The 23,268-nt window shown below is 65.3% G+C and overlaps 2 protein-coding genes across 5 annotated transcripts in view; one reads left to right on the top strand and one right to left on the bottom strand.

Annotated features, from left to right (window-relative positions):
• Window positions 1-8,048, top strand: part of Pias4 (protein inhibitor of activated STAT 4) — a 15,116-nt gene extending 7,068 nt beyond the window's left edge. The window contains exons 3-11 of the mRNA XM_060371150.1: window positions 1,850-1,934; window positions 2,329-2,370; window positions 2,561-2,651; window positions 2,736-2,864; window positions 2,983-3,088; window positions 3,595-3,668; window positions 3,751-3,911; window positions 4,598-4,728; window positions 4,820-8,048. Coding sequence (XP_060227133.1) covers window positions 1,850-1,934; window positions 2,329-2,370; window positions 2,561-2,651; window positions 2,736-2,864; window positions 2,983-3,088; window positions 3,595-3,668; window positions 3,751-3,911; window positions 4,598-4,728; window positions 4,820-5,082 — 1,082 coding nt within the window. The 3' untranslated portion in view covers window positions 5,083-8,048. The remainder of the gene's footprint in view (window positions 1-1,849; window positions 1,935-2,328; window positions 2,371-2,560; window positions 2,652-2,735; window positions 2,865-2,982; window positions 3,089-3,594; window positions 3,669-3,750; window positions 3,912-4,597; window positions 4,729-4,819) is intronic.
• Zbtb7a (zinc finger and BTB domain containing 7A) lies at window positions 7,814-23,268 on the bottom strand. 4 transcript variants are annotated; one of them, XM_021648877.2, is made up of 3 exons: window positions 23,128-23,268; window positions 13,662-14,911; window positions 7,814-10,885 (listed from the first exon to the last, which is right to left on the bottom strand). In XM_021648877.2, exons 2-3 carry the CDS (start codon window positions 14,894-14,896, stop codon window positions 10,423-10,425), a joined length of 1,698 nt encoding a protein of 565 aa, XP_021504552.1. In that variant the 5' UTR covers window positions 14,897-14,911; window positions 23,128-23,268; the 3' UTR covers window positions 7,814-10,422. The 4 variants fall into 4 exon arrangements, with proteins under 4 accessions (XP_021504552.1, XP_021504550.1, XP_021504551.1 ...); XM_021648875.2 differs by lacking the exon at window positions 23,128-23,268 and adding an exon at window positions 22,040-22,561; XM_021648876.2 differs by lacking the exon at window positions 23,128-23,268 and adding an exon at window positions 22,080-22,561.

The following is a 23,268-nucleotide window of genomic DNA, read 5'->3' as shown; positions in this document are numbered from 1 at the left end:
AACACCCTGGCCACCTTAGCCAGGCAGTGGTAGTGCATGCCTTTAAGCCTAGCACTCGGTAAACTGAGGCAGCACAATTGAAGTTGAGCCTAAGCCGGGCTTAATCATACGACACGGTCAGCAGGATGTGGTGGCACAGGCCTGTAATTTCAGCACTGGGGAGGCAGGGGCAGGTGGGGCTCAGTGAGTTGGAGGCCGGCCTGGTCGACACACAGCAGCCCTGCTCCGCCTCTCCCCCACCGTCAGCTACTTTCACTTTCTCTCTGGGCCACATGGGCAGTGGGTGGAGGCCCACACTCTGGACAGGGCAGGCACAGAGCCTGAGGAAGCCACAGATCACTTCTGCCATCGCCCCACATGCCTGAGGCAGGGCGACTGAGCAGGTAGAGGACTGGGACAAGGGTGCTCAGGGCCCAGGCCTGCATATCCATGGGGTCCCCAGGCCTGCAGGTGGGCACTGCGGCCCCGAGGAGATGCAGAGCAACCTAGACCAGCTCTGGGTACCCCTCAGGACCTTTGTCACCTCCTCAGGCTCGGGCGGCTTTTGCCAGGGGCTGCAGGGGCTGGACGCCCCTCCCCGACGGTTAGGTCTGCCCTGTGTAGCCCTGGCTGGGGTTAAGGCATGCACTGCCTCCGCCTGCCTGTGGTCCTGCAGCTGTAATTGGGCCTTGGGGATAACCTTGTACCAGACAGACATGCTAGAGGAACGCTCTGGAGGAGGGAACGGGGTCGGAGAATGCACAGCTGTCCCGTGTCCAGGAGGAGGATTGCAGGTTCAAGGCCAGGCTGGGCTCTAAAGTGAGCACCACAGTGGCCGTAGAGGTCGCAGGGCGGGGTGCTCCAGTAAGGCCGCTGAGGCCTTGAGTCCCCTGCTGGTGTGGCGGTGGTTCCTGCTGTTGGAAGCTTGAGAAATCCGGCAGCCATGGCGGAGGCCCTGGCTTGGGGAGCTCTGTGGCCCCCCCCAGCAGCACATGGTGGGACAGGGCTGCTGGGGTGTGGGCCTCCACAGCAGTGTGTCACCAGGCAGCCTGGACCCCCCACACAGAGTGCCCCTCCCTGGAGGGTAGGTGGGCCTCTTCCTCCTGCCCAGCCCCTGCCGGCTCTGGTGCCTGCCGTGGCCCTGCCAGGCTCCTGTGGCGTCCCCCAGGCCCTGTGGCATCGCTGCAGCCTGCCGTCGCCCAGGGACCTGTGGGCTGGCCTCGGGTGTGACTGGCCCCTCAGCCAGCCCCTCCAGCTCCCGCTGCCCAGTCCGCCTCTGTTCCCACAGCCTGAGGTTTAGGAGGCTCCAGGCCAGGCCCACCCCGCAGCAGCCGTTCTTGTGACAGCATGTCGTGGGCTGCTGTGGTCCTCATCTGCTGCCAGAGCCATGGCTGGGCAGAGGATGCCACCAGACCAGGCCAAGCTGGTTTGGCAGAGCTGGGAGTAACTCGGGCCTGCTCCCCACAGCTGTGCCCTCAACCCCGCCCTGGAGCCCAGGTTGGCTTTGAACCCGAGATCCTTCTGCTTCAGCCTCCTGATACTGGAGTGGCAGGCACGGCCTGATGCCTCCTCTCTGTCACACTCGCGGTAGCCGCTGTGTCACATGTCCGCTAGGGAAGGGCCTGGGCCTCGTGCACAGTAGGCCCCCGGTATGCTGTGGGACCACGCTGGCTGATGGAGACTGGACTGCAGATGAAGAGGTGTCCACAGACACAGACTGCTCCCCTTCTGCCTTTGGGACTCCTGGCTTTAAAGGGACCTGGAACGGGCAGGGCCAGGACCTGTCCCCTGACTCCCCCGGGAAGAGGGCTGTCCTCCATGCCTGCGCCCGGGGAGGTGCAGCCAGGCCGCCTGACCCACGTCTGTTCAGTCCCACAGAGCGCCGAGAAGCTGCAGGAGAGCCCATGCATCTTCGCGCTGACCCCTCGGCAGGTGGAGATGATCCGCAACTCCAGGTGTGGCCACTACGAGCGCCCCAGTGCATGTGCCTGCCTGTGCCAGGCCGAGATACCCACAGGCTCGGGCTAGGGAGCTCCCCAGCTACGCGTGTCTGCACATGGCACCCAGGGTCCCTTGGGCGCGATGGGTGTGGGTGAGCCTGCTGTGGGGGTGCCCAGCGAAGCCCCGCCCTCTTGGTGAAGCCCTGCCCGCTGGCAGCCACGCTGACATCTGCGTGCGCCATGCTCTAGTGGGCCTTCCTGCCCACTGCCTGCCTGGCAGTCGTGACCGTCCCTGCCCTGTCAGGCGGGAGTCCCAGGGCTCTGTGGCCACTTACTCACCTGCTGGCCATGGGGAGGGCTCCTGGGTGGTGGACACGGTCCCTGACTCCTGCCTGTGCCCTGCCCACAGGGAGTTGCAGCCTGGAGTGAAAGCTGTGCAGGTGGTGCTGAGGTACGAGAACACGCCAGCCCCGCCTGCTCCCCTCCACACACTCACACGTGTGTCCGGCCCCACCGCCGCCGTCACTGCTGGGGTTTGCACAGAACTCTCCTGCTGCGTGTCTCACAGCCCGTGTCCTTCGTTCCCCCTCAGCCCCTGGGTCCTGTGTCCCCCACAGCCCCATGTCCCACTGTCTCCCCAGGATCTGCTACTCGGACACCAGCTGTCCACAGGAGGACCAGTATCCGCCCAACATCGCCGTGAAGGTCAACCACAGCTACTGCTCAGTGCCGGTGAGCGAGCATGGCTGCCTGGGGAGCCCGGGGACGTGGACGGGTAAGGGGGCCTGCTGGGGCTGAGCGCAGCTCTGTCCACAGGGCTACTATCCCTCCAATAAGCCTGGGGTGGAACCCAAGAGGCCCTGCCGCCCCATCAACCTCACCCACCTCATGTACCTGTCCTCGGCCACCAACCGCATCACCGTCACCTGGGGCAACTATGGCAAGGTAAGCCTCCGCCGCCCCACCCCGCATGCCCCGCACGCCCCACACGCCACGCCTCCCCGCACGCAGCACCCATCGCCCCACGCCCACCCAGCACCCTGACTGCAGCCTCTGCCCACAGAGCTACTCCGTGGCTTTGTACCTGGTACGGCAGCTCACCTCCTCAGACCTGCTGCAGAGGCTAAAGACAATCGGCGTCAAACACCCTGAGCTCTGCAAGGCCCTGGGTGAGCGCAGGCTCCCTGCCAGGCCTGCCGGGGGGGGGGGGGGGGGTGTCTGCTCTACCACCTCGCGGGGGTGGGCGGGAGACCTGGGGAAAGGATGCAAGGATGCAGTGTCAGCCCGGGTTCAAGGTTCTGGTCTGGGGGTTCTTGATCGTGATGTGAGATGTTAGGGTCCTGGTCCATGGGCCTCCTGCCTTCAGAAGGTGGGGGGTGAGGTCAGGCGGGACTTGGGGAGGAAGGTGAAGCATGAGGCACAAAGGCAGGTTTTGTGTTGTAACTTGTGACAAGTGGTTTTTTAGGACAGGGTCTCTGTACACCAGGCCGGCCTCGAACTCCGGTCTGGTGCCTCTGCCTCCCGAGTGCTGGGATTAAAGTCAAGAACCACGAGGCCCAGCTTGTAAAGGCCGTCTGGAGCTGGAGACCAGCTTGGGCCCCGTGAGCCCTGCAGCCTCCTTCAGCCAAGGGGGGACCCTGCCCGCTGATGCTTCGTTTCCTCTCTCACCTCACAGTCAAGGAGAAGCTTCGCCTGGACCCGGACAGCGAGATTGCCACGACTGGAGTGCGAGTGTCCCTTATCTGCCCGGTGAGTCCCAGGGATCCCCAGGGCGCGGGTGCATGGTCGGCTGGGCGGCATCCTCACGCGCCCCGCCCCCATCCTCCCACAGCTGGTGAAGATGCGGCTGTCCGTGCCCTGCCGTGCGGAGACCTGCGCCCATCTGCAGTGCTTCGACGCCGTGTTCTACCTGCAGATGAATGAGAAGAAGCCCACCTGGACGTGCCCCGTGTGCGACAAGCCCGCAGCCTACAGCCAGCTCATCATCGACGGGTGAGCCTCAGCCCTCGGCCTGGGGCCGCCTTGCTGTGGGGAGGGAGGGGCTGTGTCCAAGCCTCAGGATGTTCCTAAGTGGCCGCCTGAGGTCGTGACCTCTATGGGGGAGGAGAAGGCAGGCAGGAACCTGTTCCACAGCACAGAGGAAGGCTTGCTCTTCCCCTTGGGACGGCTCAGCTCTCCACTCCAGACACCGGCTCTGCCGTCCTGCCAGGCACCAGCCACACTTTGGTGCCCCAGAGCCAGCACAAGCAGCCGAGGCCCCCAGGTCATTTGAGCCATCTTGGGGCGTGGCTGAGGGACCCTGCCGTGCGAGCCGGGCCTCCTTCGCGCCTGATGAGGAGACTGAGGCCGCCGGGGCTGTCAGCGGCCCAAAGCCTCAGGCTCTGAGCTGGCCAGGGTTGACCTGGGTCCTTGCTGGATGGCGCTTCCCTGGCGCGCTCTAGCTTTGGGTGGAGTGGAGCGGCCCTGGGCCCTGGGCACGTGGCCTGGGCTCAATTGCCCTCTGTTCTCAGCCCAGCTGCGTCCTTCCCGGCTCAGCCTGCCCTCCCCCAAGGCTCCAAGCAGAGCAGCCTCGGTAGCCAGGGCTGGCAGGCTCAGCAGGTGCGAGTCCCCTCGGAGGCCTGCGCCCGCTGCGAGGCAGTGCCCGAGCCCAGCCCTGTCCACCCTGCCGCCCGCTCCAGGCTGCTGTCGAAGATCCTGAGCGAGTGTGAGGACGCCGACGAGATCGAGTTCCTGGCGGAAGGTTCGTGGCGCCCGATCCGCGCGGAGAAGGAGCCTAGCTGCAGCCCGCAGGGCCCCATCCTGGTGCTCGGTGAGTCCCGCCCCAGCAGCCACCGGCCCGCCCGCCCGCCCGCCCGCCCGGCCGCCCGGCCGCCGCTGAGCCCGCCGCCCTGTCCCCGCAGGCACCCCGGACGTCAACGGGCTGCCTCCGGCCTCCGGCGCCCCCGGCGCGGGCGGTGGCCCGGGCGGCGCGGGCAGCGGGGCGGCTGCGCCCGGCGGCCTGGAGAACGGCAAGACGGGCGCCGACGTGGTGGACCTCACACTGGACAGCTCGTCGTCCTCGGAAGACGAGGACGAGGACGAGGACGAAGAGGAGGACGACGACGAGGGGCCCCGGCCGAAGCGCCGCTGCCCGTTCCAGAAGGGCCTGGTGCCCGCGTGCTGACGCCGCCGCGGGGCCCGGAGGGCGGGAGCCGCCGTCCGTCCCCGTCTGCCCCCGGCCCCCCCCCCCGGCCCCCGGCTCCCGTACCTCTGGACTCTCCTCTTGGGGGCATATAAAAAAGTAAAATGACAAAAAAAAAAAAAAAAAAAAAAAAAAGGATGAAAAGTACAAAAAACGAGCAGGTCAACACCCGGCAGGCGCCGCCCGGCCCAGCCGCCCGCGCGCGGGGCCGCGGACCCTGAGGGCGGCGCCCCCGCCCCGCCGAGCCGCGCTGGCCTGCGGGCCCGGCTGTTCGTGAGAAGCCATGGTGGGCTGCGGCCACAATGTGCAATAACGCGGGGGGCGCGGGCGGGGGGGTGTCGATCCAGCCAGCTACCTCGGTAACTCCACTTCATTCAGGTTCACTTCCCGCGGGGCGGCGGCCCGGGAGCCGCGCTCCCCGCCCCGGCCCCGCCCGACCGTCAGGAAGCAATACCGGGGCCGGTGGGGGCGGGCGGCCTGGCCGAGTCTCGCATGAACTCGCCGGGAGGCCGGGGCCCGGGCAGCCGCGCGGCACTCTTTTCTAATATTTGTATTCTAATTTAATTGTTTTTTAAAAATGCAAATAAAAAAAAAAAGAAGGAAGAGTAGCCAGTCCGGCACCCGCCTGTCTGTGGTTTCTCTGTAGACCAGGCTAGCCTGCCCGTCCTCCCTGGGAGCTGTGCGCGCGGCCGGGCCAGAGGGCCCGCGTGGGCAGCCTCCGCTCGCCCGTCGCCCCCCAGGACGCCGGGGCCGGGGATGGCCAGGCCGGACCCGCCCGACAGAAACTGAACTCAGACTCACAGCACGTGTGCAGAGGACACTGGAGTATTACTCGGCCCCGAACAGGCAAGGAGCTCCACCGCGCCCGCCTTGAGGACGCTGTGCGGTGGAGGGCCGGGCGGCGCGGGCCGCCTGTGCTCGCGTGGGGCCGCGCCGAGCCTGCAGCCGCTGACCGCCACGCGAGCCTGCAGCCGCTGACCGCCGGGGTCCAGAGCGCCGATGACTCAGTGTGACGTCCTGGGCTGGGGCCTGGGGATGTCCAGGCCGCAGAGGTCAGGCCCGGCGGATTCCTGACGCCCGGGTCTGCAGAGCAGGCAGAGGATCCAAGGCCGCCGCCCCCACGCCCTGGACACACCCCAGGGATGCAGCTGACCAAGGGAGGACTGCTGAAGAGCCGACCCCGCGTCCACCCCATCCCCCGCGACAGGGCCCCAGGCCCACTTCCTCCTGGGGACAGGAAGTTGTCCACAGCCAGCTGAGGTTTCCGGCCCCCTAGGCCCGATAAGGTCACTGGAGCCCAGCTAAGGACAGCACCTAGGCGGCCTCCTGGAGTCCAGGCGCAGCCCACCCAGGGCCTGCAGCGCTCCGACCGGGGCAGGCCTGGGCCAGGATTCTGAGGTCACCTCCTTTCCCAGGAACAGCCCGGGCACACCCCACCAGCCACCCGGGGACCTGCTGGGTCCCGCTGCCAGGCCCCACCCACGGCGTGTGATACCCAGCAGAGAATGCGTGTCCCCCATCCCGACCCCCCAAAAAAGACAGAACACAGAGACCAAGCAAGGAGGCGTCGTAACAGGCTGCATTTAGTGGTTGGGTTTTTCTTTTATGTACAAGAAAAATGAATTCTATTTTTTCGGATTTTTCATAATCTTTTGTTGTTTTTATTACTTTTAAAGCTTGTCCCCCCACCCCCAAAAAGTGCATTTTTTTTTAAATCAATTGATTTGTTTTCGTTTGCCTCCCACACTTTATAAAGATTCTTACATCCAGTCAGTGGAATGTCTGTTCTGTGCTCCGGACCCCCATGTGCCAGGCCTGGGCCCCCAAAATCCAAGGCACCTCATTCTGGGCCTGGGGCGGGACTCCCCTCTGTCCCCTGGCCCCCTGTGCCCCCACCAAGGTAAATCAATATGTATTTAGTGCGAGCTAGTTCTGAACTGAGATAATCGTGCCTGGGGTGAGGGGCCCCCACGACCCCTGACCCGTCCGGTGCCGGCCAGCCCGAACTCCGGGAAGGCCGTTTCCTCAGCTTAAATAACTTTTTTAAAATAAAACTGCAAATATAAATATCTTTCTTTCTCAAAAAATAGGATTTTGCTCTCTTTTTTTATTTATATTTTTGTTGATTTTTGTCTTTTTTTGTTTTTTTCTATTTTTCTTTCAGCCTGTGTCCCCCTACAACTCCCTGCTACTTGCACTGTCGATTCCCTGAACAACCAGCCTGGGGGCCACCTGCACTTCGAGGCTGCCGTTGCGCCTGCCACAACAGCAGCGTCCCCTAACGAGCACCCTCAGAAGGTCAGCTGTGCTGCCACAGGGCGAGGGCCACTCAGGGGGGCACTCCCGAGCAGCCCCCCCGGGCACCCGCTTTGGTTCTGCCCACTTGAGTCCAGCTTGGCAGGGCCAGGTCTGCCTTTACATTCATTGGTTTCTGTATATATAGATTTTTTTTTTCATTTTTATGGTTTTTTTGCCTTTTTATTTTCTTTTTTTTTTCTTAATCTCGAAAGGCCAGTAGGGGTAGGAAGGCAAAGAGCAGCAACTGCTCAGCAGGGGTGGCCTTGCTCAGGTCACAGGCTGGGGACAGCAGCAGGCCTGTCCCCTCCCCAGCCTGGGGTCCCGGGAACCCTGCAGGCTGGGCCCTTCTCTCACCGAGTCACACACTCACACACACTCAAATTCACCATAGTGGAAGTAACAAATTTCTGTTGTCTTTTCTTTTTTTTTTTTTTTTGTTGTTTTTTTTTCTTTTTGTTGTTGGTACCAGGCAGTTAAAAAAAAAAAAAAAGGAAAAAAGAAAACAAAAACACACACAAAAATAAACCCCGAACAACCAAAGGAAACCTTCCTGCAGAGCCCTCCGCTCGAACCTCTACTGAATTCCACAATTCTCTTTGGCAACTTTTATCACGGCCTTAATTTAAAGAATAAAAATTTGTAAAAATCGATCCACATTCTATATACAGTATGTGATTGCAGTACACGGGGGCGGGGTGGGCCTGGGGGCGGGGGCCGTCCCGGCGCTGGGCCCATGCGGTGGCTGCGGCCCCCGGGATGGGCTGGCGGTTAAGGCAAGGTGAGTGGGCGGGCAGAAGCGGAGCAAGGAGCCGGGGGCAAGGGTTTAGTGCAATTCCCGAGGGTTTGCGCTGTCACTGGCGGGTTCGGGGGGGCCCCCCACCACAGTCCCCAAGGGCTCCACCCACCCCGAGTCTACGGCCGGTGGCCAGGACGACTGCGATTGAAGTTAGTTTTATTGCGAGGGTGGAGGGGGGCTGACCTCTCTGGGAACGGGGCGGGAGGGCGCAGCTCGGCTTCCGGGGCGGCTCACTGCGGGAGTGGGGTGCGAGGGGGTGCCAGCACCACCCCACCCCGGGCCTACCCACTCTGCGGCCCCAAGAGGGGACCCTGAGACATCCGAGGGAAGTCGTGGGGCGGGGGGGGGGGGGCGGTGAGGGGAGGGAGGCCCCTGCGCTAGGGACTGGGAAGCAGCCTTCTGAACGAGCATCCCTTTACACCAAAGAAAGACAGTCAGCGTCGGGCCACCCAGCGGGACCCACCGCGAGGGCCCGGGGGGCAGGGTGCGCATCAACGGGGTCCCGCGCTCGGCTCCACCTTGGCCACAGGGGTGGGAGTTGCAGGCGCCCTGGCATCCAGCCGCCACGTCCCCCAACCCCGGCCCCCGGCCCCCGTCCGTGGCCTGTGGCCCGGTGAAGACCGGGCCTTTTTGGGGGGAAGCCGGAGTTTGGGGCGTGGGTGGGTGGGGGTGTCAGGTGCTGGGCCCTGGGTTACAGTCAGTGCCTTTGAGTAAAAAGAAGGGGTGCCTGGGGGGACCATCAAGTGGGGAGAGGGGGACCGGGCGGGGGACAGGGTCTGGCTGGCCGGTGGCCAGCCCTCTCTCGGGGACATCCCTGAGCTGGGAAGGACAGGACAGGCGGCCTGTGGCTCCCAGGCCTGTGGTCTCCAAACAGACACAGAAGAGGAAAGAAAATAGCACGGGGGCGGGGCTGGCAAACACGGGGAGGGAGGGAGGCCTGCAGCAGGCCGCAAAAAGCGGACCCCAGGTCGCTTCCCGTGGATCCCTGGACACCCGGCCCTCAGCCTCGGGGACGCAAGTGGATTCTACCGGAGCAATGGGTTGGGTTTCTTTTATTTTATACAAAAATAAATTGACTTAGTTACTTCCCACTGCTCTCGCGCTCCTCTCTCGCTCTCTCTCCAATTTTTCATAGAAGCTGGGTGCAACTTGTAAACATTTCTTAAGTTAAGAATGAAAAGTACCCGTTCAGTTACAAAGTGCCAAGATCCCCCGGGGCTGTCGCCGCTTTTGCTGATATTTCTTAAGGTTTTGCTTTAGGTTCTGCCTTTGTGTTTACTAAATTCTTGGGGTTTTATTGCTGTTTTGTGACGTTAAGCTGTGGCCTCTCTCACTCCCTCTCTGTCCCTGCCTGAGTCCTGGGGTTCCCTCTGATCTTGGCTACATCCCCCCCAAACTGCTGCCTGCTCCTCTGAGGAAGAATATTTTATATATATCTCTCTCTATATATCTCTATATAAACTGTCTTTAAGGAGGAAAAGGGGAAAGATCTAAAAAGTGCTTTAAAAAGTGGGGCGTGGGTGAAGACGAATTTTCAATCTCTGAACATGGGGTGGGGTCTGGGCAAGCAGAGATGGGAAGGGTGGGGGGGTCACCCTGAGCAGGGGCCGAGGACCCCGCCAGGTGTAAGTGCCATGAAGGAGGGTGGTGGGGACCCCAGCGTCCCCCCCAATCCCCGCTCCGGCCACCCAGACTGGGGAATAAATAATTTGTATGTCAGTGGTGGCCAGGGTGGGTGTGCGGAGGTGCGAGAGGCCACAGGCGGGGCGGGAGGCCGGGGGACTCCCCCCTCTTTAGTAAGTGCCCTGAGGAAGGAGGGTGGGGAGCCGGGGACCATTTTAACGTCCACTCACAGTGGACAGAGCATTTAAGGTCTGTCTGAGACCCCTGAAACCAACCAACAAGGAGCCGGGCGCCTGTCCTGGGGTCCCCGCCACCCTCGCCTTAGCCTGGAGCAGGCAGGGCCCCCGGGGCGGAACCCTGCGGCGGACGGGGCGAGGGGCGCGGGGGCGAGGGGGGGGACCGTGTCCTAAGGATCTGAGAAAGGCAGGCGCCGCGGCCGGGGATTTACACGCACACTCGTCCGCGCATGGATGGAGGCTCGGGGCAGAGAACTGCTTGCTGAGGTGCTGGGGCGGGGGGTGGTTGCTCTCTGTCTCGCTTTTAGGTTCTGTCTGTTTGTCTGTTTGTTTTGTTTTTGGTTGGTTTGGTTGGTTTTTTAGTGCGAGTCAGGTGGCGAAGTTACCCTCGGCGGGGGCCGCGGGGCCGCCCGCGCCCTCGTCGCCGCCGCTGCCCGCTACATTCAGGCGGCCCGAGCTGTCGGGGCTGGCCCCGTCCTCGTCCTCCTCCTCGTCCTTAAAGTGCTTCTCCTGGCCGTTGCGCGGGCCGTCGGGGGGCGCGGGGGGCGCGGGGGCGCCGGCCGGGCCGTCGGGGGGCAGGCCCCGCACGCGGGGCTTGCGGCCGCGGCGCGAGGGGACCCCGTTGCAGCCGTCCTTCTTGAGGTGCCTGTGCAGGTGGTCGGAGCGCACAAACGTCTTGCAGCAGCTGTCGCACTGGTAGGGCCGCAGCCCCGTGTGCACCCGCATGTGGTTCTTCAGGTCGTAGTTGTGGGCGAAGGCGGCGCCGCACTGCTGGCAGAGGTAGGGCTTCTCGCCCGTGTGCTTGCGCATGTGCACCTTCAGCTTGTCCTGCCTGCGGGGGGGGGGGGGGAGGGGCGGTCAGCGGGCACGGGCCACGCCAAGGGGCCGAGGGGAGGAAGGGGGCTGGCCGCGAGGGGCGCGGGCCCAGGCCGGCCCTTGGCGGGGCGGCGCGGCCCCGGGGACGACACTAGAGCTCTGCAGTGCCCCCGCCGGGCAGAGGCCGGGCAGGGCAGGTGCGGGCCAGGACCGGGGCTGGTGGGCGCCGGGGGCTCTAGTTTCAGCCCTTAAAGGCTTCTATGTATAACCTGTGGTGGCACAGCTAATCACGGCCCTGGAGAGGTGGAGGCAGGTGAGTGTCCCAGGGCTGGAGCCCAGCCTGGTCTACATACAGACACCAGGTCTCCAACACAAACAGTCCCACACCTCAAAGATGTTCGTGAAGGCCTGTGCCCCACGGAGGCCGTCCTGCCTGGGACCTCCTGGACCCTCCTCCCGAACCTGCCCCTCCGCCCCACAGACACCCCACGGCCCCACGCTGCACTGTCCTCCCCCCCAATCCTCTCCATGGTGAACTTGGGGCCTTTGAAACTGCCTAGAACTTGCCATCCTCCTGCCGTGGCCCTGAGTGCTGGCTTGGCAACACACTGCCCTCTACATCTCCTGCCCTCTGGGCCGGGCATTCTGATTAACCCCGGGGCTAGACTTGCTGAGCGAGGGGCTGAAGTCACAGAGACTCACCCAACCCCACTCTGAACCTGAGTTGTGTGACATTTCTTCATCCGCCCTGTTCTGAGGCATGGTCTCTTCATGTAGCCCAGGCTGGCCTGGAATCTGAGGCCTTCCTTCCATCATGAGGACTGATAATCCCTATTCATTCCCCACTGGCCCACTCTGCCTTTGCCCACCCCCAGCGGGCTGGCCCTGCTCAGGGCTCTCTGGCATGGCCCAGGCTACCATCCCCGCCTGGGGGACATGGCCCCCGCACTCTGCAGCAGACCTTTGTCTCTGGCTCAGTGACCCCACCCCCAGCTCACTTCCTCCCACGGTCTGCACCAGCACTGGGGGTCAACGGCTGTGGCCTGCACAGGCCTCGCCCGGCACCCCAGCGGTACAGAGATTCCCCCAGAAGGCTGGGGGCTGGGGGCCCTGACTGGCCTGGGGTTGCACAGCGGGCCAGCAGCCACACAGAGGCAGGGTGGAGGTGGGAGGCAGCCCCGGTTTCATCACCCCAAGCCCCGGCCTGGGTAATTATACCCCGGCTGCCACAGGCCCGGCTTACTCAACGCTCACTGTGAGTCACAGGGGCCCCTGGGCCCCGGGCCTGGGGGGTGGTGAGGAGGTGGGGGTAAGCAGTGAGGTGGGGAAGGCCCCAGGGAAGGGGTAGGTAGGCTGGCCAGGGGCGCAGAGGCCTCAGCAGGCACCTGTCTCTGGGCCTCAGTTTCTCTGAGGGGAAGAAGCAGTCCAGGCCTGGATGGAGGCTAAAGCACACCTGAGCAGGACTGTGGGGGCCTATAACTATGGTCCAGGGCCTCTACCGTGCTGCCCCTCCCGGGGCCCAGGGGCTGACGGGACCGGGGTACCCTAGAACGCTCCCCTGGGGAGGAGCGCTCCCACCTAGTCTCACCCACTAAAGCAACTGCCTCCCACGCTGCTCTCTGTCCCCCCCTGGCGCTCCTGGGCACTGGGGCCCTGCCGCACCCTCCTCTACTGCCCCCTGGGGAGGGGGCCGGGGTGCTGGGGAGGGGGCCGGGTGGGGCCAGGAAGTTAGGACAATGGCTTCTTTCTTCAGGCCTGGTAGGCGTGGCTGGGGAACCCCAGGGCAGGGGGTAACCGCTGAGTCACTGGGCCTGGCTGTGCCCCTGCCTGCCAGTCACCCCCTACACACACACTCACGCACAGCGACACACGCACAGCACGCACACAAACGCACAGCACACAGGCACAACACACACACACGTGCACACACACAAACGACAGGTCTAGCCTGCCCTGGGTCCACACAGCCTAGGAGCCACCTCTAGACTCTCTGAGCCAATCACAAACAGCCCCTGGCCTGGCTTTGAACTCCCCAGGCTCTTTCTCAGTCCTTGCCCTTCCTACTGGTGGAGCCCAGAGAGCCTCCAAGCTACCCGGCCCCGGGGCACAGCTGTTCCGCTTGGAAAGCCTTCCCCCTGCGCAGCTGCAGGGTCTGGGAGAGGCCTGCGCCTGTGGCCTGGTGGTCCCGTCTAGCCACAGGAGCGTCCCAGACCTGGCAGGTGCCTAAAAAGTGCCAAGAGAAACCCGGTCTCAAAAGCCAAAAGCAAATGCTGGCTGGGAAGCCCAGTGAGCTGGTGCAGGCCTAGCTCTGAACACTAATCTCCCAGCACTAAGGTGGCAGAGACAGGAGGATCTCGGTGAGTTCCGGGCCTGCCTGGTCTACGCGCTCACACTGGGCTTCAGCTCCACCGTGGCGAAGTGATGCCAAGCAGCGGCAAGAGCAGGGCGACCCTTGGGACAGAGGAAGGCACAGGAAGGGGCCGGGAGAAAGGAGAGGACGGCAGCCCCGAGGCCAGAGGGGCAGCGGCAGGGCCACCAGGACCCTCTGGACGGGGAGGCCGAGGAGAGCCGGCCTGGGCCACCCGTGCACCCAGCCGCCCCCCGCCCCCGCAGTGCTGGGGCTCCCCGGCCACCCCCCCTCACCTGGTGAAGCGGACCCCCCCCCCCGCGCCGGCCGCCCCCGGCTCACCTGGTGAAGCGGACCCCGGCCCCCCCCCCCGCGCCGGCCGCCCCCGGCTCACCTGGTGAAGCGGACCCCGGCCCCCCCCCCGCGCCGGCCGCCCCCGGCTCACCTGGTGAAGCGGACCTTGCAGATGTTGCACTCGTAGGGCTTCTCGCCCGTGTGCGTGCGGATGTGGCGGGGCAGCTTGCCCGCGCCCTGGATCACCTTCTCGCAGATGGGGCACTTCTGGAAGGCCTTGGCGCGGATCTTCTTCTCGCCCTTCTGCGACCAGGCCGGGTAGACGTCGCCCTCGTGGGCGCCGCTGAAGTACTTCAGGTAGTAGTCCATGACGCCCTTGTCGTCGGCGCGGGACTCCTCGTCGCTGTCCCCCGCGCGGCCCACCGACGACATCATCTGCTGCAGCAGCGTGCTGGCCGCCAGCCCGTCCGCGTCGCCCGCGTCCCCGTCCTCGCCCTCGGCCGCGCCCGACAGGAAGCCCGGGGAGTCGCCGGGCTCGGGCGCCGCCTCCGACAGCGCCGCCGCCTCCTCGTCCCCGTGCCCCGCGCGCCCGTAGTGGCCGTTCTGCGTGGCGGCGGGCGGGGCGGCGGGGGCCGGGAAGAGGCCGGCCGCGGCCTCCTCGTCGCGCTCGGGCCACAGCCCCGGCGTGCTGTCGCCCTCATCCCCGTCGCCCGCGCCGGGCCGCTCGGCCGGCGGCCCCGGGCCGTAGAAGTCCAGGCCGTTGCACTCCCCGGCGGCCACGGCGGCCACGGCGGCGGCCACGGCCTCCTTGGTGGCGTCCAGCTCGTCGTCGGGGCCGCCGAAGCCGGCCCAGGGGAAGGCGGCGGGGGGCAGGCTGTTGATGGGGTTGCTGCGGAAGAACTCGAGGTACTCCTTGGCGCGCAGCAGGTTGCGCTGGTCCGTGGGGCCCGCGCCGTCGGGCTGGCCCGCGTCGCCGGGCTCGTCGGCCGCCAGGATCTGGCGCTCCAGCAGGTCGGCGCACACGTGGCTCACGGCCGGGATCTCCAGCAGGCGCGCGGCGCTCAGGATGTCGCCCACGTTGGCCGTGCTGACCGTGAGCGTGGCGGTGTAGGCGAAGTCCATGAGCGCCGTCAGCGCCTCGGCGCTCACGAAGTCGATCTCGTACACGTTCTGCTGGTCCACGGCGGCGCCCGACGTGAAGAGCTTCTTGAAGTACTGGCTGCAGGCGGCCAGCACCGAGCGGTGCGTGGGGAACTCGCGGCCCTCCACCAGGATCACCACGTCGCACAGCAGGCCCTGCGTCCGCTGCTCATTCAGGCCGCTCAGGATGTCGCTGCTGTGGTCTGGGAACGGGATCCCGATGGGGCCGTCCACGCCGCCGGCCATCTTCCGCGCCAACACCTGCGGGAAGGGGCGGCCGTCAGCGCCGAAGACACCCACTCTTCCCAGCCTCAGTTTCTTTAGGGGAAACCCGGCTCCTCCCAGCTTCCTTCCTCAGCAGAACGCGGCACCAAGGCCCCCGACGTGGTAGAGGAGGAGACCCCCAGGGAATGTCTGCGGACTCCCGTGCCTGCAGGCCAGACGTGGTGTCCTGAGGAGGGCCCTAGCCTCAGTCTCGCCACGGATGGCCCCAGGAGGCTAAGCAGGGAGCCGTGGGCCAGAGAGGGTTAGCCACCCATCCACTGCCCCACGGTGACTGAGGATTAAACTGAGGCCCAACTGGTCCCTGCTCCCCTGTAGGATTCGTTGGGCAAAACCAGGTGCAGCCCAGCTCCGGGACCTGATCACTGGGGTGCCCCCTTCCTGCCCTGTCCCCAGGCCAGACCCGGGGAACTGGCTACCACCACCCGTGCCACGCCCCCACAGAGAACAAGGCCAGGGCCTCCTGTCCGCCCTGCTATGTTGCCCAGGACGGTGCTCGGCCTGTGCCAGGCCTCAGACTCCCCATCCGGCAAATGGGTGGCCACCCCTAGAGGAGCCTGAGGGGGGGGGACACTGGACTATCCCACCAGGGCCCACCCCTCCTCTTCTCTGCCACCCCCCCCCAGCTGTGACTCATGCCCAAGTCCTTGTGCAACTCTCTGGCGCTGCCTCCACCCCTCCGCCCTCTCCAGAGAGCCAGACTGCCCTTCGCCACCCAACAAGGCCTACATTCCTCCAGGTCCAGATCGGCCTGCCTGCCACTGTAGGGACAGGGGCCGCTGGACATTGTTCCCAGAAGGGACAGGGTCCGCGCTACACCCTCCGGAGGCCTCTGGGCTCCTCCCGTCCCCTGCCCGGCCTGGCCCTCACCCAGAGGTCCTGTGGGAGGCACAGTCCACGGTGGGCCTGCCCCTGCAAGAGCGGCTGGTGACAGATCCTTTGTGCCACCCCCCTCTTCCCACACCACCAGCTGCCTGAATAGACCCCCCAATACACCCCCACTGCCACACAGGGGAGGGAACATTCAGATGTGACTGTAGGGACCAGGGGGCACAGCCCTGGCAGGCCTCAAGGAGCCCCCGTCGGTGGCTTCCACCCCCTGCCACCATCTGCCGTCTGGCCCCGGGCCTCAGGGAGCATGTGGGCAGACAAGGCAAGCCTGTCCCCTCCCGCCACAGCCTGCCACGAAGAGGGAGGGGGGTATGTGACCCCAAAGACATCCCAAGCCGGGGTGACCCAGGTCCTTTGGGGAGGGCTCAAAGGTGTCCCTCCAGGGGCCCCGGGGCCTGAAAAAACCCAAGTGACTCAGCCCTGGCTGTCGCCTCGGGCACGGCCACCCTGGCTTCCCACCAGCCGCTGAGGTCCAGGGCCAGGGGCTGCCGAAGCCCTATTTTAAGTACGTAGGCACCCAGGTTCCAGCCTTCGGGCTGTAGTTGGGAGGACGTCCCTTGTCGGGGGCCAGGCCTGGGAGACACAGGGCCACATAAGGCCCCAGGCCACATCACACACACACACACACCACTGAGAAACGTGAGGTGCAGAGGGACCTGGACACCCAGTGAAGCCATCAGCAAGGCTGGCCCTCCTGTCACCTTCTTCCTCAGAGCTCCTGGGTCCCTGGGCCCCCAGAGACACCTGAGCCACCTTCTCTCCAGGAACAAGCACCACCTGCCGTGCCACACCCCAGGCCTTCACCCCACCTGGGCCTCTCAGGGGCCTCACCCAAGGAATGGCCCTGAGACCCAGCTAAGTACAAGAAGGAAGGCTGGGCTCATGGTTGCTGCGGCACACAAGGTGCCAGGAACCCACTCGAGCTGCCTCTAAGCCACACCCATCAGCCATGCTGAAGCTGTGGCTGTGCCTAGCTCCAGGGCCGTGTCCCTCCTCAGGGACACCTTCCCAACACTGGCTGGGGTCCCTGCAGACAGCTCCTGCCTGTGCCTGCCTCCCTGGGATTTCTGGGGCTGTTCAGTGCTGAGTCGGCGGACGGGCAAGGGGCAGGCCCTGGCAGGCCCCTTCTGGGTTGGAGAGGTGGGGCACACTCTCCTGGGGCCTGGCCATACAGAAGGGTCACAGCCAAAGGTCAGAGGAACCAAAGACCCGGGCCCACACCCTGCTCCACCCACCTGGCAGGCTGACACACCCAGTATCAGGGGACAGCTGCCGGTCCCACCTCTTGTCTAACCTAGGATTACTTGCTGTAGCTACTTTCAAGTCAATCTGCCTTCCCCTTCCCCCCACCGTTCAGGAACTAATCAGGCGCCTGCCTTCACATCTTCCCTCCATAGCCCTGACAGGATCAGAGACGTGCAGGCGGCCAAGGTCACACAGCAGCAGACCCGGCCAGGTCCACACTCCGGCCCTGTCACATCTGCCAGCTGCAAGGATCGCCCAGGAAGGCTCAAGGAACGGGGGAAGGACACTCAGGCCTGGGGAGAAGCCTGAGCAAGGCGAGGGGCGGGGAGGCCTCTCGATCCCAGCTCTTGGGTTGCCTGGGTACCTGGACGAGCCCCTGTGGAAGGCTATGGCCCTCACTGCCTCAGTTTCCTTGCGGATTCTGGCCAGGACAGACTGAGCTTCGGCCCGAGGCCCCCTGGTGCACCCCTGCCGCAGTGCCCAACAGCTCCTGGAAGCTACGGGGCGTCTCACTGCCGCTACACTAGGTCCAGAGAGGGTGGGCGCCCGCCCCCTGGCACTCAGCAGCAGCAGGCCTGGCTCACAGGTGCAGCTTGCCAGGCCCCTGGCCCTGGGTCCCCACCCCCTCCTAGCCTGTGTGGCAAGGTTGGTCCCCGGGTTACAGTGCCCTGACCTGATGCCAATGCCAGCCTGGCCTGGTCTCATGGATCAGGAATCCAGTGGGGGCACATGGGTGGCCCCTGCCCACCCGTCGTCCTCCTGGACTAGGTAGCAGCAGAGGACCAGGCAGGGCTCAAACAGGCCCGCCATTTACTCTGCATTTATTGCCATAATGGGGAGGGGCTTCCTGCCCTGGGCCTTAAAGGGCCAGAGGCAGGAAGGCAGCAAGCCCAGTGGGAAGTGTGTGCGTGTGGGGGTGGGGACAGGCAGGCCTGTGGGGAGCCCAGCTCCAGGGTGGGGCCCAGGCCCACCCTGTTCCCACGCTCTGAGTGCCACACAGCCAGGAAGGCCAGGAGGGAGGCCCAGCCAGCTCCAAGTGGAAGCTAGAATGTTCCCCCAGGTGGAAGGGAGCGAGGTTCCTACCACTGCAGGCAACCAGCACAGAGCGGGGTGGGGGTGGGGGGTGATCCCAGTGTCTCCCAGGAGGAAGAGGGCCTGGCTGCACCTGTTCTGCAACATGCCCACAAAATGAAAGTCTGGGCAACCTGGCAGGCCTGCCTGCCACCTGCACCACCCCCAGCCCCCGGCGGCCCAGGGGCCTGCAGAAGGCGCCACCTCCCCTCTCAGACACATCCTGGCTCAAGGTGGGCCCCAGGCCTGTTTCCCGTCAAACCAGAAAGGTGTGGGTGGGGACGGCCACTGAGCAGCCCAGCCTGCTGAGGGGACAGATGGAGGGGCCGGTCCTCCGGCCACACTCCAGACCCCACACTGTGGACGTGAGAGGAAGCTGCGGTGGCGGAGGGGAGCTGGCCACCTCATCCCACCTGCCTTCACACTCCTGCGAGGGGGTCTAGATCAGAGAGGGGAGGCTACTGTCCCAGGGTCACAGAACCAGCTGGAATTTGAACCTGGCTGGTCTTGCCTAACTTGTTCTTCCCAGGATGCCTCTCCCCTCCCCCGACACAGCCCCCCAGGGAGCTCAGGCAGGGCACAGGGGCCCTGGGGCCTGTGCAGGCCATGGGGCAACAACCCCAGGGGGCTGGCATGACTGTGGTCCCTGTGCCAATCCGGGGTGGCAGAGCCACTCCCGCCCACCAGCCGCTCCAAACCTGTTTCAGATCGGCTAAGGGAAGTCTGGAAGAGGACACTCAGGGAAACTAAGGCAGAGGGAGAATGTGGTCTCTCTGGGTGGGTGGCAGCCCCTGCCCCATCTTGCCTCCCAGCCTTCCTGAAGGGCCTGTGATGGCCTTGAGTGAGAAGGCTGGGGCACAAGAGGTGGGGAAGGTGGCTCAGGTGGCAGAGACCCATGCCCAACTCCCAGCAGACCCTGGGGTGCCCTGAGGTGGCCCCAGGAAACGTGAGAGGACATGGAGGACTCGGGGGTGGGGGCATAGGACAGCAGCTGGTTACGGCGGTGGCCCAGCCAGCTCACATGTGGACCACTCCTCAGGTCAGGCCCTGGGTCCTGGGAAAGCAACGTCTGTCCCTTCTGAAATAATCAGTCCAAACCACAGCTCTGCTCAGTTTGGGCACCGGCTGTGATCATTGGTCCTGGGGTCCCTCGAAGAGCCCCCCAGGACACCAGACCACAGCACGGCAGACGGAGCGGATGGGGAGGCAGCACTAGCTTCCAGCTGTGTGACCTTGGAATCTCTCTAGCCCTCTCTGGACTCAATGTCATCCTGGGCACAGTCCCTAAGTCGGTGACAGTGACAGGTGTTACTCCTGCATCCAGGCCCAAACAGCAGCCTACTGATCTCTTCTGAGAGACACAGGTGGGCAGACAGCCCTGGGACATTAGGGGATTTCAGAAAGACCCCTACACTCTGAGGCGGGACCACTGGACTCGTGACCTTGAGTATCACCCTACTTCCTCATGCCTTCCACCTCCCTCTGCCCCTCGCCAACCCTGGCTCACGTGGGACCTCCCCACTCCAAGCCTCGGTTTCCTTCTACGTGACAAGGACCGAACTATAGGTCACACAGCCTCAAGGAAAAGAACAGAATGCACCCAAAAGCCACCAAGGACAAGGCACTCCTGCCCAACAGCCATCCCCACAACAGGCCACAAGGGGCTCTGCCTCTCTGGCCTCAGTGTCCCCAAACACTGCAGGGACCGGAGGTGTGGAGCTCCCCCTTCCCGGGCCCAGTGCAGACTGGCCTCTGCCACGGCCAATCTCAACTAAATAATAAATACCCCCACCCCCCAAGTGACCGGCAAATTAAAATTTCAGTGTCCCCGTTGGATCCTGTTTCCTGCCTGTCTTCCAGCCCAGGCTCTGTCCCCTCCCTCCCTCCCCTAGGCCGTCTCCACAGCGATGCCTGCCGGTAAACAGAGCCCCGAGCCCAGCCCCGGAGAGGTGCCAGGGCCCAGCTGGGGGAGCCATTGGGAGTCCCTCCGGGAAAGGTGTGGGGTGGAGAGGTAATCCTGGGGTGAGCAGTTGTGCCCCCAACCGAGAGAAGCCTTTTGCAACCTAAGGCCTAGCCTGAGCGGAGGGAGAAGGAGGAAGGGCCTGGGACCTCTCCCATCACAGCCCTGCCAATTACAAGCAATCAGCTTGGTGCCTGGGGTGGCTCCCCCTCCTCAGCGTGGGAGCGGCCACTCAGGGTGACGCCCTGGGCCCAGGCTTGGGGGAAGGTGGTGCTGGAGGTGGGGGGTTGGCTTGCTGACATGGGAGGCCAGAGACACCCGCGCCGGGGGAAGCAGCTGTGGCAAGGAGAGGGGGGGAGACGCGGGGCTTCCGCCGAGCTTGTCACCCACGGGTACTGGGCTTAGTCACTCACGGGTGCTGAGCTAAGTAGATCTGCTTGGAGGGGGAGGGAGAGGAGAGGAGGAAACCAGGGAAGCCATCTGTCTCTCTTCCACTTCCGCCACTCAAGTGAGCACCCTTGGGTGCCAGGCCCAGGTGGGGTCGGCAGCGGGGGCGCACGTGGTGGCGATGGCGACGAGAAGGAAGGGGACAAGGAAGGGAAGGGACCGCGGTCCTGGGGCCGCGCGGCTCCTACCTCCTTCCCGGGCGGCGCGCGGGCCCCGGCGACCGTGACGATGGCTGCGGCGGGCTGGCGGCTCCGAGCCCCGGCGGGCGACGCTGAGCCCGGCCCCGCGCCACCCTCCGCCGCCGCCCGGCCAATCCCCACCCGGGCTGGGGGGAGGGCGATGCAAATTACCCCGGATCTGGGTCCGCCCGTCACCTCCCCCGCTCCCGGCCCGGCGCGCGCCAGGCCGCGCATCCCCGGCCTCGCCTGAAGCCCCGAGGTCCCGCGACACCACACCCTCCCCCGGGGAGGGAACGTCCTGTCTTGCGGAGGAACCTTTCTCCTCGTCCCGGAGCGTCCGGAACTACAGAGAAAGGGGGAAAAAAATAAAATATTGAAACGGAGGGGGGGGGCCAAGGGACGGTTACACAACAGGAGGGGAGGGGCGGCAGCCGGAAGCCGGGACCGCCACCGGCCCCCGGCAAGGGAGCCGCGGAAGCCCCGCCTCTCCTCCACAAACCTCGCCCCGCACGCAGGCCCCGCCCAGACGCAGGCCCCACCCCCATGCTGCGCCGCGCCGGACGGCTTCTGGCTTCCATTGGCCCGCTGGTACGCCGCTCATCACCCCTCCTCTGCAACGCCCCTCCCTGAGCCGCCGCTATCGCGGGGCACTCTGGGACTTGTAGTTCAAGCTCCCTGACCATCTTCCAAGAAGCCAAGCCTTGAAGTTAAGAAAAAGAACTACAGCGCCCAAGAGAACCGCGAGACCGCGCCCGCCTCCCAGACACCCCACCCCTTCCCTCCGCCTCTCTCGTTGCTTTTTTTTTTTTTTTTGCAAAGCCCCCCTCCCTGTTTTTTCAGCCCCCTTCCCCCTCCCCCATGGAGCTCCATCCTGGCCAACTCCAACGTCTGCGCGCAATCCCGGATAGGCCCCCCCTCCCGCTTGCCCACGACCACTCGGAAAGGGGAGCGGCGCGCGCCCCGGGCCCTATTGCAAACTTAGCACGCGACGCGCCCCTCTACCCCCACCTCCGCCCTCGATGCGGCCCGACTCCCCTCCCCCCCGGGCCGCGCGCAGGGAGCCCCGCGACGGGAGGAGGGGATCGGGCGCGGGCTCGTGCCCTTCGCCCCGGAGGGACCCGGGCGGAGCCCCCCCCGCCCCCGGCTGTGGCTGGACAACCTTGGTCCCCAGAACCCCGGAGCTGCGGAGGCGCCCCAAATCCCCCATCCACCCCGTCTCCGCTCCGTGCGGGCGCTCGGGGTGCGCACTGCGCCCCCGGACGCGTCCCCACCCCGCAAGGAAATTTTTAAAAAAGAAAGAAAAACAAAACCCACCTCTCCCGGAGAGGGGTCCCCTTCAGCCCGGGCGGCTTACCTCGCGGGGACCCGGACCCGGAGGACGCGCGATCGGGGCTGCCCGCGGCGCGGACCTCGCTCGGGCGGGCGTCGTCGTCACTGCCCCTACAGTAGCCGTACAGTACGCAAAGCCCCGTATGATGCTCGCGACTCCCTTCCTGGTTTGTCCGAGGGCAAGAGGGGTCCTCCCTCGTCTTAAAGGTGCCGCAGCGCCGGCACCCCCACGCCCAGCCCGCCCCCCCGGCCGCCGCGGCCAGAACAGGCTCTGCAGGTCGGCTCTTGCCACGTCCCGCGGGGCTGCGCCGCGAGAGCAGATCGCGCTGCGATTAGGGATTTGGGGGTGCCAGACGGGCGGGGGGCGCAGCCCCGACCCATCGGCCCCTCCCCTGGCAAGCCCGTGACCTCTCCGCCCCGTGCGCGGCGCCGTGCCAGCCTGCTGGCTTATCTAAGGCCCGGAGCACCCCGGGGTGCTGGGGGCGGGCGAGAGGGGCCCCTCGGGTGCAGGGGGTGGGGGCCGCAGATAAACAGCCCGGGCCTGTGCGCGCAGGGCGGGGTGTAGGGGGCGCGGGCTGTGCCCCCGAAGCCGGGGCGGGGCGGGTTGGCAGTGGGGGCGGGAGCGCCGTGCGCACCCGGAGGACCCGCTGCCTGGGCGTGGGGGCGCGCTGGCCCAGGGAGCTGAGGCGAAGGCGAGGAAGTGACGGTCCCCCGCCGCCACACCTCTCTCCGGGTCCACCGGGGCGCTGGCACGATCCCCCACCGCCCTCCCCCGGGCCTTAGTCTCCCCAAGGAACCGGAGAGAAGGAAGGGTCTGTGGCTAGGAGGGCGAGGTGGCCTCGGAGCTCCCGTCCTCCTGGGCCTCAGTTTACCCAAGTAGTTCAAAGAACCCAAGAGAGGAAGAGGAAGGGTATCTGCAAGGAACGGGAGCCTGCCTCTGAGCCCCAGGCCCCCCAACCCCCACCTTGGCCTCAGTTTACCCAAACTGTGAAGGACCCGGAGAAGGCGGGGGAGCTGTTCCCTCAGAACGTCGGGTCTCCGTCCACCCCGATATGAACCTCAAAGCTGTTTACCCAGAGCTGTGCCAGGGACCCCCCAGGGGGAGGCTGGCAGGGCCGCGAAGTGTCAGCCGGGCTCGGGGGTCCCTCCCTCACCGGTGCAGCCAGCCAGCAAACCTGCCGCCCCGCGATTACATAAAACAGTCGCCTCCACCC

This window comes from Meriones unguiculatus, chromosome 17 (genome assembly GCF_030254825.1).
Source record: "Meriones unguiculatus strain TT.TT164.6M chromosome 17, Bangor_MerUng_6.1, whole genome shotgun sequence".
Lineage (NCBI taxonomy): Eukaryota > Metazoa > Chordata > Mammalia > Rodentia > Muridae > Meriones > Meriones unguiculatus.
This window is presented reverse-complemented; position numbering and strand designations above follow the sequence as displayed.

Coding starts and splice junctions, on each gene's coding strand:
- Zbtb7a (XM_021648879.2), bottom strand. CDS start 20,959: ATGCGCGGCCTGGCGCGCGCCGGGCCGGGAGCGGGGGAGGTGACGGGC. Junction 14,912..20,734: donor GCGCGCCGCCCGGGAAGGAG/GTAGGAGCCGCG, acceptor CCCTTCCCGCAG/GTGTTGGCGCGGAAGATGGC. Junction 10,886..13,661: donor TGCAAGGTCCGCTTCACCAG/GTGAGCCGGGGG, acceptor CCCCCCCCGCAG/GCAGGACAAGCTGAAGGTGC.